At 41.4% G+C, this 15,695-nt stretch overlaps 6 protein-coding genes across 6 annotated transcripts; 1 reads left to right on the top strand and 5 right to left on the bottom strand.

Moving 5' to 3' along the window:
- The first annotated feature begins 776 nt into the window (after nt 1-776).
- BDF20DRAFT_862861 (uncharacterized protein) lies at nt 777-4,544 on the top strand. Its single transcript, XM_053080633.1, has 9 exons — nt 777-1,393; nt 1,499-1,608; nt 1,680-1,855; nt 1,937-2,026; nt 2,102-2,250; nt 2,360-2,652; nt 2,744-2,885; nt 2,997-3,731; nt 3,892-4,544. The coding sequence occupies exons 1-9, from the start codon at nt 1,024-1,026 to the stop codon at nt 4,272-4,274; spliced, it is 2,448 nt and encodes an 815-aa protein (XP_052936950.1). The 5' UTR covers nt 777-1,023; the 3' UTR covers nt 4,275-4,544.
- Nucleotides 4,538-8,194, bottom strand: BDF20DRAFT_986753 (muniscin domain-containing protein). The gene is made up of 12 exons (XM_053085225.1): nt 8,074-8,194; nt 7,865-7,959; nt 7,719-7,799; nt 7,468-7,615; nt 7,163-7,375; nt 6,891-7,086; nt 6,753-6,810; nt 6,496-6,688; nt 6,298-6,416; nt 6,119-6,227; nt 5,985-6,025; nt 4,538-5,928 (listed from the first exon to the last, which is right to left on the bottom strand). Exons 1-12 carry the CDS (start codon nt 8,110-8,112, stop codon nt 4,761-4,763), a joined length of 2,460 nt encoding a protein of 819 aa, XP_052936949.1. The 5' UTR covers nt 8,113-8,194; the 3' UTR covers nt 4,538-4,760.
- Nucleotides 8,195-8,584: 390 nt separating this feature from the next.
- BDF20DRAFT_834412 (histone chaperone domain CHZ-domain-containing protein) lies at nt 8,585-9,205 on the bottom strand (the record flags this gene model as incomplete). The annotated part of the gene is made up of 3 exons (XM_053078734.1): nt 8,585-8,718; nt 8,795-9,033; nt 9,099-9,205. 3 exons carry the CDS (start codon nt 9,203-9,205, stop codon nt 8,585-8,587), a joined length of 480 nt encoding a protein of 159 aa, XP_052936948.1.
- A 475-nt stretch (nt 9,206-9,680) lies between these two features.
- BDF20DRAFT_862834 (uncharacterized protein) lies at nt 9,681-10,629 on the bottom strand. The gene is made up of 4 exons (XM_053080632.1): nt 10,602-10,629; nt 10,092-10,487; nt 9,914-10,009; nt 9,681-9,822 (listed from the first exon to the last, which is right to left on the bottom strand). The coding sequence occupies exons 2-4, from the start codon at nt 10,426-10,428 to the stop codon at nt 9,776-9,778; spliced, it is 480 nt and encodes a 159-aa protein (XP_052936947.1). The 5' UTR covers nt 10,429-10,487; nt 10,602-10,629; the 3' UTR covers nt 9,681-9,775.
- A 792-nt stretch (nt 10,630-11,421) lies between these two features.
- Nucleotides 11,422-12,230, bottom strand: BDF20DRAFT_818052 (glycosyltransferase; the record flags this gene model as incomplete). Its single annotated transcript, XM_053077317.1, has 2 exons — nt 11,422-12,061; nt 12,157-12,230. The coding sequence occupies 2 exons, from the start codon at nt 12,228-12,230 to the stop codon at nt 11,422-11,424; spliced, it is 714 nt and encodes a 237-aa protein (XP_052936946.1).
- Nucleotides 12,231-12,997: 767 nt separating this feature from the next.
- Nucleotides 12,998-15,688, bottom strand: BDF20DRAFT_862828 (uncharacterized protein). The gene has a single exon (XM_053080631.1). It carries the CDS (start codon nt 15,545-15,547, stop codon nt 13,217-13,219), a length of 2,331 nt encoding a protein of 776 aa, XP_052936945.1. The 5' UTR covers nt 15,548-15,688; the 3' UTR covers nt 12,998-13,216.
- Between the last annotated feature and the right edge of the window lie 7 nt (nt 15,689-15,695).

Here is a 15,695-nt window from a genome sequence, read left to right as displayed (position 1 = left end):
AAATATAAGGTTTTTTCTTTCCAAAAAAGACAGGCATTTTGTTCCATATAACAAGCTATGACAAATGTTGGGTTCACGTCATGTAGTAAAAGAAGGTGCCAAAACTGTAGAAGGATTTTTTTCCCCCCCTCGTTGCCTGATCAGAAAGATGCGGGATCATGAAGAACGGGTTCGGATGGTGGGTGGGGTTTTTCTTGGCTCTCACTGCTGCACAGTGGCTTTACTAGCATTCTCCTAGAAATGACAGGGTTAAATCATGAAAGGAAATGGTGACCCAGACAAGCTTTTATGAAATGATCATTCTCCATGCCTACAAGGAATAGGCTATTCTTTGATTTACTGGCGTATCGTACAGTAAGTCAAGCGAACATAGGCGACAAGTGTTCAATGGGTAGCACAGACACACAACAGTCCCAATTACAGTTTGTTATGATTTTCTCTTTGTTGTTATTACATTTAAAGTTGATACGTGGCCGGGCCATGCCACGTGGGTAAAACAGCCATGAGAGCCAAAGAATAAAAAAAAAAAAAAAAGTTACCCCTTTATTTTGTTACACAGGAAGAAAAGAGCAGCTACAGAGGATACGCACGCACACCTCCACAGACACACCCACACCCACACCTACAACCCACACGCACCCACAGAAGCAGACACAGATATACACACACAAAAAAAAAAAAAAAAAAAAAAAGACTTTTTTTTTTTTTTTTTTATAGTTTCAGTATTAAAAGACAACAAAAAAGTTGGCTCATTAAATTTTCTCCTTTTTTCTTCTCGTTTTCCCTTTTTTCCCCTTCTGCTCGCTTTTCTCGACTTTAGGACAAATAGTAAATCTTTTTTATAATAATTTATTACCTTATATACAGGATTTTAAGGGTCTCTTTTTCTTTTCGTCCTCAATTCCTCATTCTCCACTCCAAAACTCCCCTTTTTGGATACTCTCTGCATCTTCTTCACGCACCCTTCTTTTTTGTCATTTGCTAACCTCTGCTCCTTATAAAAAGTATTCGAGCGACTTTTCTATGGACGCAACACTTTGCACTGTCATCTTACTGTATCAACGAGATAGACCGTATGTTATTGCTGATAATGATCAAGGAGATGAGGACACTTATCACGAGCTGCTGCAATCCACCTTTGGCAAAGTCTATGTTCAACAGAACCATTTTGAAGTGATTCAAAGAATCAAACAAAGTGATAAGCCTCAATCTACTTTGTTATTGGTTGATCTCGATGCTATTTCTTCTCGAGAGCAGGAGACGCAGCATAGTAAAAGATCAAGAACGCTCAGTCTATTAACACCACTTCATCATCACGCTGTCCAGTTTGTAAAAGAGACTGTGCGTGCCATAACATCCTCATCGTTACCCAACAGCATACCACCTATCGTAGGTCAGTACTCATAGCGTTCATTTTATTACTGCTCTTCTCTTTTCTCATTGACGATAATCGAAAAAAAAATAATGTAACGTCATTTTTTTCAATGGTCAACCTTAGTTTGTTCTAGACATGATTCGCCAACTTTAATGTTGGATTGTATCAATGCTGGTGCGACAGATTACATATTAAAGCCTTTATATCCAAATGTCATAAAAACTTTATTCTTGGTAAAGTTATCTCTCTACATTCCCAACTGAACAAAAGTCAAAGAAATAACCTTAACTTTTTCATAAAGTAGAAACTACACCGACATCTGTCCGATAAGAACAGTAGTAAAACCTTTGAAATGCCTACACCTTTACCTACACCACCGCCTGTTCTATTGCCACAGCAACAATCATTACCGACCTCACCGACTCTTGCCTGTCGTAGCTTATGCGATCGTATCAACGAGCTAAAATCGAAAGAAACATAGTAAAGTATATGGAACGATAATGTGTGCGAAAGAGAGTCCTACGAGCATTTTTGTTCTTGGCTATTAACAAAAACAAATAGTTTATCACAGATTCTGATGGATAATTTCGTGCCAAAAACCAAACCCAAGACTTTACCAAATTTGAACAATAGTGATCATACCATATCAAAGTGAGCCTTTAACGATAAAAAAAGAAGGGTCAAAGAAGAGCCATCCGAACGCTAAAGTTTTCCCTTGTCTATTAGCCAACGATTGAAAGAACTTGAAGCAAACGTGCATCGTTGGGAATTCGATCCCTTTACATTAAGCCAGCAAGAGTTACTACATTGCGTTTTTCTCATCTTTGATCAAGTTCTTACGTTACCCGCACTGGCCCATTTGTCTTTTGACAGAGGTATAATCTGAAGAACGAGACCAAATGACCGGTTTTTTTCCTTTTTTTTTTTTTTTTTTTTTTTGCGCTTGACACTCACCCCGTTTTCCCTTCTCATCGTACACTGTAGACCAGTTTCACGAATTCATCAGAGAGTTAGCTAGTGTTTATCATGCCGAAAATCCTTATCACAACTTTGCACACGCTGTTGATGTTTTACAATGTCTATTTTACATGCTTTGTCAATTAAACATACTACCCTTCCATACCACCACTACCACCACCACGCCCAAGTTACCAGAACAACCACCATTGTCTATAAAACAGCCGCGAGATTTGTTACGTCCTCAAGATGTATTTGCACTCTTGATTGCAGCTATTGGACATGATGCTGGACATCCTGGTGTAAACAATATGTTCTTGGTGAGTGCATCACCTCTTTTGATAAGGGAAAAAAGAACATATCACTCACTTCCCCACCCCTCCCCCTCCCCCCCCCGCTGCTGATACATAGGTAAATTCGACAAATCCATTAGCTACCTTGTACAATGATCGCTCTGTCTTGGAAAGTCTGCATTCCATGACTTTGTTTCAGTTGCTCTACAAGCATCAAATTATACAACATGTAGGTGATATCAAATCAAGCAGTTATAAAGGTAGCACACTCTTTTTTCTTTTCTTTTCCTTGCGAGTTAGAGTATCACTCATCCTTCTTCATTGTATGATAAACACTCACTCACTTGCCGTCGGTTGTCATGGATCATCAGAGTTTAGAAAGATTGTTGTTTCTAGCATATTAGCTACCGACATGTCTCTTCATTTGGATTATGTTTCTCAAATCAAAGAACAAGCACATCGTTTTCAAACCAACCAACTTTTGAAAGACGAGGAGCAAGAGCGTGTTTTGCTTTGCACCGCTCTCATCAAATGCGCGGATATCAGCAATGTAGCGAGACCTTTTGCCCTCGGTCGCCAATGGGCAACGCTTCTTGTGGAAGAGTTTGTAGGCCAAGGTGACCTGGAAAAGGAGCTCGACTTGCCTGTACTGCCTATGAACGATCGTGACAGAGTCATTTTGGAGGATTCTCAAATTGGTTTCATTCGATTTGTTGCGTTGGGCCTCTTTGAGACCTTTCAACAGATCTGTGGTGACGCCTTTTCGTTCACGACAGAGCAAATGAAAGCCAATCTACAGCGATGGGAGGATTACAAACGTCAGGGTCATGAAACAAAAACAATAGCCTCCCATGCTGTTGTGCAGCATGATTCTGGCGTATCCAACATCTCTCAAGAGGATGACGATGAAATGTCGCAAGGAGCGTCTGTAAAAGACCTTCAGGGGACAAGGATACAACCCCAAGAAGCGCTTACACAAAGGAACGATAGACGTCAGGAGAATGAAGAAGACGATAACGACGATAACGACGACGACGAAGACGACGACGACGACGATGATACATTTATAAGTACAAGTACGACTCAAATGATCACAGCAGAGACAGGTACGACGACATCTTAATCTTAACTCTAATTGACCGACACATACATCCTTTCTATTTATTTGCTCACATGCTCATGGAAAAAAAAAAAAACTCTTCCCTTTGCTCCTCTTTTTCATCAACGTCATCATCATTATCGATCATCATGGATTTTGTTTTGTAGGATTCAAGAGACCCACTGAAGATTTAGAAAAGGCGAATGTGAAAAGACCCTCCATAGAAAAGCATCGCACTACAAAGCATGCAGCCTCACCCTCCTTATCACCACTACCACCGCTACCATACGACCTACAGCCATCCTTTTCACCGTTTCTACAAGATGTCGAATATAACGAACACGATCGAATGCTGGAAATGCAGCCGAAAGAGGATTGTCTCTACTCATCCACTTTACCAGCGTCGTCTCCATCCTCCATCCAATGGAACAAGGATGCTGCTTGTTCGTATTTGTCTGAACCGTCGTCACAAGAACAACGCCAAGACAAACAACAACGACAACGAGCACACTCTAAAATCGCGGCTTATTGTCAATGTTGTGTTCAATGAATCCATCTGATAGAAACACCCCCCCCCCTCGCTACCCTTCCTTTTGATGTATTTATTTCTATCTCATTTCTAGACATCCCACTTATTTATAATTTTCTTTTCTTCCAAACCAACATGTTGATCTTTCTTTTCACTTGTACAGCCTTTCCTCCACGTTTGATGGTTTATCAAATTATTATTGTTATAGTTCAAACATGCTTCATGTAATATATACATTTTTCATGTATAATCCAATAGAGAAAATGAAGTTTTTTTTACTTTTGATGCAAGTTTATATTTGAACCGTGACAAATGTCGGTTTCTTGTTTTGGTACTACATGAATTGTGTGTGTGTGTGTGTATGTGTGTGTGTATGTGTGTGGGGAGGGGGTTTCTTATGTCGTTGCATGTATGTGTCTATGTGCATGTGCATGAGTATGTATGTAAGTAGGTAGGTAAGGTAAAGAGAGAGAGGTTCCATCTTGATTATTTTGCAGGTTTACTTTATCATGAATAAACAGCATCTTGCTTTGATTGCACTATTTTTTCTGTCTTTTGGATCGTCCCATCTTCACATACAAGCTGGATACCGGAAAGCAATGTATTTTGGATGCGATAGTTCAAATAAATGGGTGCTGGCGAGCTCTGACCTTCCACATAGAACTTGGCCAGCAATCTGGGTGGTCTTGCTTCTTCTGTGCCTTGTGCTGCATAGTGAGCCAACACATCGCTCAACTTCCATGTCAAACGACGCTTCTGCTGATCCCACCTACCCTGAGGTGTACTTTGCACATGCTGCACACGCTCTTGGGACATGTCCACAGACACATGGCCTGTGATATCGCCATGACTGTCGAACGCGCTTGGCCGTGGTTGATATTTGAGAATGAGATACGACGTGCCTTCCACACATTTCCATGACGGTGAGAGTCGAATCGGCAACGCACGCGTTGCATCGAGCATCATATCGTAGGTGAACAGGGGGATGGCCTGGCTGTGGTCTATCTTGTCCGTTTGAAGCATGTAGACCTCGCCCTCCTCGTCCTCGCTCACCACACGGAGATACTCTGTATTGGGTTCGAGGTGTCGAATACCGTTCGTGTGCTTTAATCGAAGTGGCACCTCTGCAGGCGCTGTTGCGTGCATCCGTTCCAAGTAAATTTGAATGCGACCTGTGACGTGTAGCAGGGATGGATCTGTCGTGTGGGTCGTTTCAGTGATGGAGGCAGTGATGTAAGTTGACTGAGAAGAAGAAGAAGCAGCAGCAGCAGCAGTAGCAGCAGCAGCAGCAGCAGCTTGTCCCAAGGGAGGGAATGGCGAGGAAACAGCTGTGGACGGGTCAGCCGTCGTCACTTCCGGGATGGACTGAAGTGGTGGCCATGAGGTGGTTGCTCTACTGTTGCAGGAAGAAGAAGAGGGCGACGGCGGCTCAGGCGACATGTGAGTAGCGTGAACCATAGAGGAAGAACGTGGCATGGCGGTGTCGGATCGAGCATAAATGGCGCTGAAACTGGGCCCTTTCAGGAATGGGTTGGTACTGTTTCCGGAATGGGACGAAACGGCCATCATCGATACGACACGAGGGCTACTGTCCGCTGAATGAGCGGATGGGTTGTTGGTTAAGGTGGTATCTGTTTGCGACCGAGTGAGAGTGCTAACAAAAAAGAATTCTTTTCTTTTAGAAACCAGAACGACCCCAGTTTTTTTCCTTATCTCTAAGACTGGTCTTACTCTCTTCTTCCTCTGGCTCTTCTATTCAGTGTGGGTGCTCTCTAGAATGGCAAGTGCTAGTTTAAGCAATCATCATCACTCTATTTATGTAGAGACCCAACGCTCAAAGACAAGGGTGTGTTTTGTCATCTTACCTCTCGCAGCATAGTTGCCATTTTCGTGTAGGATTCATTCGCTATGTTTGTATCCTCCTTAACAGCATCCTCCTTGATATTTATCTGTAATTTTTGGTTGAGCTTTAAACTAGAAAAAAGGGCAGGGAAGTGAGCCAACCACGAGCGTCGTTTTTAATCCATCTACAAACCCCTTTTACCTTTGAAACGATTCTACATCATCCAATGTATTGCGAGAGGAAACATCGGATGCTATCTGAGTCGCATGATGTGGATTGGACGGAATAGCATAACCATCCGAGTCAACGAGGGGGACAGTCTACATTGACCAAAGGTCCATTTAGAAAGGAGACAAGCTCTAGCGAAACTCACCTTTTTTCTTTTTTTCCTCGACTTACATTCATGCCACTCGTTGTCGTCGTTGTAGGAGGACGAGATAGAGGCACATGCTGTGCTGTATTCGTGGTGGTTGAGAAATGATCCACGATGGAGGGACTCGTGGAGGGCGGTGAAATAAGTAGTGTAGCATCCAAAGGCGTTGAAAGCTCTTCCTCTGTAACAGCCGAATAACCTGTGTGGGAGGAGGAATGGCTTTTTCCCACTTTCAGTGATATGATTTACAAAAAAAAAAAGGGGGGGGGGAGAAAAGACTTACTCGTCCGGGTCGGAAAGCATATCTGAATGCTTCTTTTTCTTCATAAATACAGATTTAACTAAAAAGGGGATGAGGAGGGTGACAGTATCAGTGACACCACCATCCTGTAGGAAAATTTGCATGAATTTTTCTTTTTACATTTGTTTGTGGAACGATGCGGATCAAACGAATGGCTGATGGTGGAGAATCGCTTGCTCGTCTTTGAAGGCGTGGAGGATGTATCCAAAGTGGGTGACGATGAGGACGACAAAGCCTTTGCTCTTTGCGTGCAAAAATCACTGATATCGTGCTGTGCGTTGAATGCCTCTGCTTGAGTCAATGTCACCTTGGACATCTAAGGGATAGACGTGTTCTGAGCCTTTTTTTGCTGTGAAAAAAAAAAGAAGAAAAAGACGTAGATGTTTTCTTACTTTGACTCTTTCCATCAATTGCCCTGATTGAATCTGCTCAAACCTTTCCACTACTGTTTTCATGCGATTCAATCTTGATTCATCTACTTTTTGATGCAGCTGTAGATAATCGGCACCTTCATTTTGCCAAAGTGAATAGCTACTTTTCGATTTCTTGAAAAGAGTGCCTTTGACTGTCTTTTTGCCGTCTTTTGCTAAAATAGAGTTTTCTAACTGTGTGTTTGCAAATACAATTAGGGCTGTGTTTTCCCCCCCCTCTCCCGTTGCGTTATGCCCTCCTACATGAGCGCGTCATTTGGATCTACCTGTTGTAGTCGTTGATGCTCTTCTGAAGTCGCGCCTTTTCGTAACGGTTTTTCGACTTGTTCCATGATTTGAAAAGCCATATCTGAATGATATGTAGCAATCTGATTAAACTCTTTCAATAAACATTCCCAAACAGGTGCAAAGTGTCTAAAAAAGAAGTTGTAAATCATCCAGAAAGCTGTCAATAGCACACATCCCCCCCTCCCCCAATCATCAACTCACTCACATCCAATGTGTTTCTGATCTTTACCCTAAAATGCCTAAATCCTTTGTATACAATTTTTTAGAAGCATCTGACAGACTTTTCGCATAGGTTTCTTCAATTTGTGCTCTTATAGGGAAAAAAAAAAGTGTTGGGATGACTTTGATACATCAAAAAACTATCCACTTCTATACCTCTCTTTGAAATAATCGGCTAGTTCGTTGGTTAAAGTGGCTGCATTCGTCAATCTTTCCCTTACAATATGAATGCTGTCTTTTGGTTTTTTCGTCTAGTAAATAAGATTTTTCAAATAGTTCAGTTCTCACTCTTTCATGAGCGATGAGGTCAAGGTCACAAAAAAAGAGAGTCGCGAAATGACACTCATGTTCAGACATTCATTTACCAAAAAAGCGTCGACATAGGTAGTGGTAGCAGCTGACATTGCTTTTATTGTCCTTGTCTTTTGACACTTGCGGAAAAAAAAAAATAGAACTTTGAACAAAAAAGGGATACAAATAGGGCTGCTGCAAGCTTCTTTTTCATTTCTAATACATGTAGGAATTGCTTTTATTTTTTTTTTATTTTCCGTTGCCAATCAAAAACGATCGTAGTGATAGGAAGCAAAAAGAATCTCAGACAGACACACACACATTGTTGTTCTGTACTTTACATAAGGGGGATAAAAGAACGAAAAAGAGAGGGAAAATATTGGAATTTTAACAATAAAGGATTGAGACATCTTGTTTATTTTTTTTTGTAAAATAGGAGTAAATAATGCAATGTTGTTTTGTGCTGCAATGAAAAAAAAAAAAAAGAAAAAGTCCGTTGTTTGTAGCGTGAATTGAAAAAATGTAACAATAAAAAAGAAAAGGGCGCGATGAAAGCAAGTTTTTTTTTTTTTTCTTCGTTTTTTACTACTCTTCATCGTCTTCGTCGTCTTCGTCGTCAAAAGCCTCCGTTTGAACCTTGCTAAAGTCAATCTTCTTTCCACGCGTTCTTCTACCACTAGAAATGATGTTGCTTGTATCCAGAGCACTTAATTCATCCTCTGTCACAAAAACAAGGAATCTGTCAATGGCAAAGACATAAGACACATCATGTCTTTGGTCTGCAAAAGGCCTTACCAGAAATATCACTTTTGTCGTCATCGGAAACAGCTGCATCATCATCACGCTTCTTACTGCTACTACCAACACTACTGCCATGCTTTCTGTGAGAAGCTTCATTTCTACTGGAAGAGTTGCTTTCAACAGGAGCTTCTTCGTCATCCACCTCTCCCTCTTCTTCTTCTTCTTCTTCTTCTTCTTCTTCTTCAACATCCTCTTCTTCCTCTTCTTCTTCTTCATTATCCACTTCGTCTTCGCTATGGATTCCATTTCAATTCGAGTCAGTTGTCAACAGGTATTCATAACATACTACCAGCTGTACCTTTCTTCTTTGGCGCTTGTTTTCAAGCTCTTCTTTTCACGTTGATCCTCTCCATCACTGGTTTGTTCTTCCAATTTGCGCTTATTTGCCAAAGCTTGGTCAGACATGATGTATCGTTTTTTGTTTTCTTGAAAAAAAAAAAGAAAGTAAAATGAAAAAAAAGAAAAAAGAGGAGGGAAAAAAGCAGAGATTTTTTTTCTTAAAAAGGGCTGTTGAGAGACGCTCACATTAAAATGAAAAAGGGAAAGGGGGTGAAAGGGAAGGGTGGGGGGCAAGACAAAGGCCCAAAAAAAAAAATGAGGCTTGTTTTTCACCTCTTACACACGCATACTACAGATGTTCATTTTACATACACCCCTTTTTTTTATATCTTTAATTATGCATTCTATTTCATGATGTGTGTAACAGGCAGATCCGATCCACAAAAAATTGAAAAAAATGAAAAAGAAACTCTATGAAACTCATGGGTGTGTTACAAGCAGTAGAAAAAGCATGCTGAAAACGGTTTAGTGTCATTGTAAATGGAATGGATTTGGGATGGAGCAACTCGACCAAAAAAGTTGCATACTCTTTCAAACAAACAAAAAAAAAAAGATAATTACAAAAAGGATGGTGACATGGTTTAACATGATGACCCTCAGCTCATTCATCACCCGAATGTTGTTGACTTTAATGGATCAGGCAAGGGAAGCGCGAAAGATCAACTTTGTAGCATCTACCATTTCTATTCATATGAAGAATATGAGTGGATGAAAAGAAAGAGGGCCATCATTGTGGATGATGTATTTTTTTCTTTTTTTTTTTTTTTTTTTTACCGGATGTCCATTTTTTGGTTGGATTGTTTTCTACTATGATGGTATTCTTCTTTCTACCTGTATCCATATCAGTCTGGGTCGAGGAAGTGACATAGGCTGTTTGGATGGGAAAAGTCAACGAGAGAGAGAGTCATGATACAGCGCTTGCACTTACAACGAGATTCAATTCTATTCTTACCTGGTTGCTGTTGGAGACGGCTGTGTTGTGAATCACCGTTTGTATATTGGCTACTGCTTCTATGCCGATCGTTGAATGGCTGACAAAGCCGTTTTGGATGCTTTGAGCTACTTGCATGCAAATCAGTCATGCTGAAGGAGGAAGGCCTATGCTCTCCACTCCTCCGTTGATGTTGAACGGACCTGAGCGTTTGACCAGCGCACTTTCTACAACGACGATGCGCCTTGCGAGCCTTCTTTTTGGCGCCCTTGTCCGTAGGTTGACAGCTGCTAGGTTCTTTATTGATGTTTTTTAAATTTAATCTGATCTTTAGTATCGATGAGTCGTTTTGGATCATTTTTGAATTCTTGGTCCTTTTGCTTCTATGCTGCTATTCAATATCAATAGAAGGGAATTCTAAATCAATAAAAAAAAAAAAAAGAGTCGTAGTATTTAGAATAACCTGTGTTAAAGCTTTCTATTTTCCCCGCCCCCCTCTCATCATCATGAATGGATACGATGGCTCTCTACATTCTATAAAGTATGTCAAAAAGATGAGAATAGGCAAAAGAGAAAAAAAAAAAAAAAAAAAAAAAAAAAAAAAAAAAAAAAAGAAAAAAAGGAAAAGCGTGATCATGTCACTTTCTCTTCATCTTGTAAAAAAAAATAAATTGTAAAATGATCCAACAAAAACGATGAATGATGATAATGATAATGATAATGGCTACTCCTGCTGTTTTGCTGCTGTGGATGACTTTATTATTTTTTTCTTTCTATCGCTTTCATCTTTCTCGCCAATAGAAAACGAGGCATTTGATAATCTGGCGCAGGAAAATTGCCATACACGCCCATCAAAAGCATTAAATGACACACCATGAGGGTCCAAGAGCTTTTCACCGTCGAGGGAAATGTCAACCAGCATCCTTCAATAGTAACAAAGAGTAATATCCGTGGTGTCGATGGGAAGCCTTTTTGTGTGGTCGTCCATGCTGCTTGCCACAACAGATACGGCAGTGTCTGGAAATACCAAGAGTAGAATTGATAATGAAGCGATCTAGCAAAGATGATGCCAATGAAATTGCTCGTAAACATCATCAAGATGATGTCTATGGATGCAATTCATTATATCATACATCAATAGGAGGTTAGAAATCCTCCTCCCCCCTTTTTTTGCCTTTTGTACAAAATTAGAAAAGCTTACCATCATTTGACACCTGACTTTGACGGTGACGGGAAAATCCATTTCTCAATACTGCTATCAGACCACCTTGCCTAAAAGAGAGAGAAAAAAAACAGAGTGCTCATAAGCGTCAAAAGAACCACACTACATAAACACTATAAAGTGAGTATTTTACGGTTGACACCAAATAAAGACAATAAACATGAGCAAAGTAAAGGCATGTCCAACCAACAACTGTGTCGCAAACCCACGGGATACAAACGTCTCTTCCGACATCATTCTCCAGTTGACAGTCCAAGTATAGTCAAAGACGCGGCCAAACTCAAAAGCCCTCGAGAGATACGCTCCTGGATATTCTTTCAAAAAGGGGTACCCTAGTCCAGCTTGAATCAACACCATCATTCCCAAATGCTTCAACGTTTTCCGAGCACCCAACGCCTGCCATAAGATGACGCCAAAGGCTGGAAAGAACAGTAGCACGTTCATCTTGATGGATAAAGCCAAGCTAAACAGGACGGTACTGATCGCCCACTTTTGCTGCGTCATACACCAAATGCAGGCAAAGAGGAAAATCATAGCCACAGGATCGTTAAAACAGCGCAGTAAAAAGATGGAATGAAGCCGCTTGGAAAATCCCAGTAATAAGATGACATAAGGAGGCACTTTTTTGGATTGCTTGTAAATAGCGCAAACAATACCTTGACTCACGAGATAGAGGCCTTCAAATAGATACTGAGCGACACGAATGTTTTGTCCTTTGTTGGTCAGATAGTAAAAGATCGAGTAGATATAGACAAACCCAGCAGGGTATCTAATATGTAGAATAGAGGAAAAACAAAGGGAGAAGACCCCATCGTTAATGACCGCATGCTTCATGCTTGCCGTCTTTACTGTTGGGTATCTTACACTAAAGGTCCGGTATCGCCTTTTAATTTGGTATAATCTCTCTCACCGGATAAGAACCCTTCGACCTCTTGCATATAGGCAACCCAATCAATTTCAGTATCTGAACAAAGTATTATTTCAACTGAGTGAGTGAACAAGGGTTTGTTTTTTTTATTTTGATAAAGGACTTTATTTACATGGCACTTTTCTGATGATGAAAGTGCTCAGCACACATTCACCCATCAACAAGATGGCTGTCAAATGCCAAAAGTAAGCTGGGTCGCATAACAGTTTTAAGGGTACACTTATCAGATCTTGAACTGTAACAGGCTTTTGATACTCTTTGTCAAGACTTGATGTTGCTCTCGTTCGTCTATTTCTTTTCTTTTGTTGATTGACTTTGTACATTACAACTGCTCATGAAGGTAGAACGGAATAGGCCTTTACACAAAGCATAAAATTGGAAAGTTTAGAACCAGGAAAAAAGAAAAAAAAAAAGCCCGCTTCCCTCGCCAGACACGTCGCTGGGCCCATCACAAGTCCATAAGTGGGGGAAAGTAAGGCAGATCCCCCCTCCCAGAATGTAAGATACTCATATACATTTTTCTTGTCACTCTTGAATTCACTTGCTATAGGGGCGGTAGATAGAACCCTTTCTATTACAAATGTAAGCATCACTTCTATAAGCCTAATGGAATCATCAGATCCATCAAGGAAGCATGCTTTAATTATCAAATGTATGTATTTTGCCGCTCTTCCTATTGCTTTTCTTGTCGTCAGCAACCACCATCCATCCCACATTGGAAGCGAAAAAGAAGAATCCGTCTTCACCACGTCCGTCCTGAAAAATAGCAAAAATAATAAATCAAATTTTTTATTATGGAAAAAGTAAGGGTAACCACATGCGATGGCGCAAAACAAGAAAAAAAGGGGAATAGTGTGTGTGTGTGTGTGTGGGAGGGGGAAACAAGCAACATAGAGCGAAGGGTAAAAAGCAAACAAAGAGGCGAATATATACAGTTATTATTCATGGTATGTAAGGTATGGACACATCATTGTCAAGGTAAAAAAAAATGGATGTTTAGGAGACCCAAATGTTTCCAATATGCAGTTCGTTCAACTTTTGGCAGTTGATAACAATGACAAATCCAGGCGGTAAGTAACCACGCTCTGTGTAATCCACATAGTGGATGGGCCGTGTCAATTCAAATGTCCTCTGCTTATAGTCAAATTCAAGATCAGGAGAATACCGTTCGTAATTGACCAGCTCTAACAAACGACGACGAGGGGGAGCGTCCTCCTCCCTCTCCTCCTTCACGGACACATCAAACAGACGAATATCCTGCGGTGTACTGTTATGGTGGTAATGCGATGGCGGACGAAGAAAGTCGATGCTCACCCGTTGAAAGCAATGGTGAGGCATGTCCATGTTGACTTTAATGTCCGAAGCGACCCTATCAATGAGCGTGCAGGAGGTGATTTCCAATACATTCAGCCGAGGACAGCGGAGAGACAGGTAGGTAAAGAACGCATTCCGGAACGATCCGTTCTTGAGGACAAGCGTTTTCAAACAGGGTCGCAGAAACGCGTCAGACGCCGTCCTCCGTGCTTCCCTTGCGAAGGCCATCACGGAAACGTCTGCACTATTCGCCGTCACTTGTACACCCTCGCATGTCAGAGACGTCAGCTGCGGGCACACATCCAGCAGCAAATCCACAGGCATCGGAAAGTTCTTGATGCCTGAGAAACGCATGGAAAAGGTCAATGTTTGCAATCGATGGCTACAACGGCCTATCCAACGGATCGTTTCTTCCATTGTATCTTGTAGGCAAAGGGAGGGCCAGCCCCATACCGTCAAGCTCGACACATTCTGCTTAGAAGCCGCTAAATGCTGGAGTAAATTCAGGGTGTGATCTGTCATGTCACCGACGGAGAAATGCTCAAGCCGAGTTCCCATGTGATCCATGGCTTCAAAGAGCCATTCGTTCATAGGCAGATGCATCAACTGGAGTGATGTCAACGTTCGGCCGCAGGATAAGATGATGTGGGTTAATGCTGCATATCGTTCGGCTAGTTCTCGTTGGCGAACACTGTCTTCCGCATCGTACTCATCTGAGACTAGATCGACAGAGTATTCACACCAGAGTTCAAGTTCCTCCAATTGGGGATACTTGCGGGCAATGTAGTAAAGCCATTCGTAATTCATATACAAGTCGCCTCCATTTTGGTATTTGAATGCACGCATCGTATAGGCTAGCTGAATAGATGGGTTGAGGGCTATGATCGATCGTTTCTCTTCATTACTGCTGCTGCTGTCCATAGGTGCTAAATGAACATTGGTGATGCGTAACGTTTGGAGAAGAGGACATACAGTGTGAATCATCTCCATTTCTGAAAGTGTCAGTGTGATCGCATCCAACGATAAATCAATCAAACGACTCGCTTTGGAAAGAGCAGTAAAGAACTCTTGTTTCAAACGAGAGCTACTGCTACCGCTGTTGTTGTTGCTGTTGTTGCTGTTGTCGTTGCTCTCCTTCAAACTCACCGATAAATGAGTTAAAGAGGACAGCACTGTCTCTGGGGCTTGCAGCAGATGATTTAAAACGGTCAAGCCGTTCAATTCCGTCAGCCGCTTCAAGTGTTTCCATTCAATGAACGTATTTGTTGTTGTATTTGTATCTATGTCCATCGGATGCTGTTCCTGCTGCTCCTGCTCCTCCTCCTCATCAAAATAGCCTGAAGAGGTCACTGGCCTCGCGAGGGCAGGGACGACGGTTTGTTTATTGTTAAAGGAAAATTCGACCACGTTGGGGCATAAGAGTGGCAAAGAATGAAGCTCTTCTCTTGTGAGGGACACATTGTCTACAGACAGTCGCCGCACATAATGGCCTACTATATCCATTTTGACGGATTGATAAAATTGAACAAACTGCCTTCGTCCACGCAGATGAATGTGACGGTACTGTGAAGGAGTGAACAGTCTATGCCAAGCTCTGCAGACGGTCCGACATTCACTTATTTGCTTATTTGATAAATAGTCGGCAATTCTGTTGCAGATTTCCAATGGAAAATAGTCAAAGAGGAAGGAGGAAGCTGAAGCAGCTGTTGTAGCGAGGTTATCATGTGGCTGCATAGAATACGGTAAGTCTGGCTGCTGAAGTTGTTGATTGAATAGCACTGTCGTTGCCATAGATAATATGTCAATAATAAAATAAAGGGGTGGGGGGACGTTTCTGGGTGGAAAATAAGATGTAGAAAAGAGAAAGTAAAATAAAGGGGGTTTACTCTGCTTATTTGCAAACAACTGCAAGCTTAAATAGGGATCTTCAAGCACGTCCATTGGACAATCTTGAGTTGGTTTTTTTTGACTCATGGGGGACAATAGAGTGAGAAAATACATCCATTCATTCATTCATGCATTGTGGCACACAACTCAAATTGCAAGAAGCAGATTGGTCCCCGCATTTTTTTAAGACAACAGAGTTAAATGAAGCTGGTTTTTTTTTTTTCTATAAAGACAGAAATGTCTATATTTCCGCCCTCCTCCCTCCCCCGCCCAA

The sequence above is a fragment of the Mycotypha africana genome (genome assembly GCF_025528875.1).
Source record: "Mycotypha africana strain NRRL 2978 chromosome Unknown BDF20scaffold_4, whole genome shotgun sequence".
Classification (NCBI taxonomy): Eukaryota; Fungi; Mucoromycota; class Mucoromycetes; order Mucorales; family Mycotyphaceae; genus Mycotypha; species Mycotypha africana.
Note: the sequence above shows the minus strand (reverse complement) of the source record. Positions and strands in the feature narration are given on the sequence as shown.

Excerpts from the sequence above, each read along its gene's own strand:
- BDF20DRAFT_862861 (XM_053080633.1), top strand. The coding sequence starts at position 1,024 with ATGGACGCAACACTTTGCACTGTCATCTTACTGTATCAACGAGATAGA. Across the intron at positions 2,027-2,101 it reads AGTGATCATACCATATCAAA|CCAACGATTGAAAGAACTTG; the intron begins GTGAGCCTTTAA and ends CTTGTCTATTAG. Across the intron at positions 2,886-2,996 it reads CAAATCAAGCAGTTATAAAG|AGTTTAGAAAGATTGTTGTT; the intron begins GTAGCACACTCT and ends ATGGATCATCAG.
- BDF20DRAFT_986753 (XM_053085225.1), bottom strand. The coding sequence starts at position 8,112 with ATGTCAGCTGCTACCACTACCTATGTCGACGCTTTTTTG. Across the intron at positions 7,800-7,864 it reads GCCGATTATTTCAAAGAGAG|AGCACAAATTGAAGAAACCT; the intron begins GTATAGAAGTGG and ends TTTCCCTATAAG. Across the intron at positions 5,929-5,984 it reads AGAGCCAGAGGAAGAAGAGA|AAAAGAATTCTTTTTTGTTA; the intron begins GTAAGACCAGTC and ends GGTTTCTAAAAG.
- BDF20DRAFT_862834 (XM_053080632.1), bottom strand. The coding sequence starts at position 10,428 with ATGATCCAAAACGACTCATCGATACTAAAGATCAGATTAAATTTAAAA. Across the intron at positions 10,010-10,091 it reads CCGTCTCCAACAGCAACCAG|CCTATGTCACTTCCTCGACC; the intron begins GTAAGAATAGAA and ends CCATCCAAACAG. Across the intron at positions 9,823-9,913 it reads AACCAAAAAATGGACATCCG|AAATGGTAGATGCTACAAAG; the intron begins GTAAAAAAAAAA and ends TCATATGAATAG.
- BDF20DRAFT_862828 (XM_053080631.1), bottom strand. The coding sequence starts at position 15,547 with ATGAATGAATGGATGTATTTTCTCACTCTATTGTCCCCCATGAGTCAA.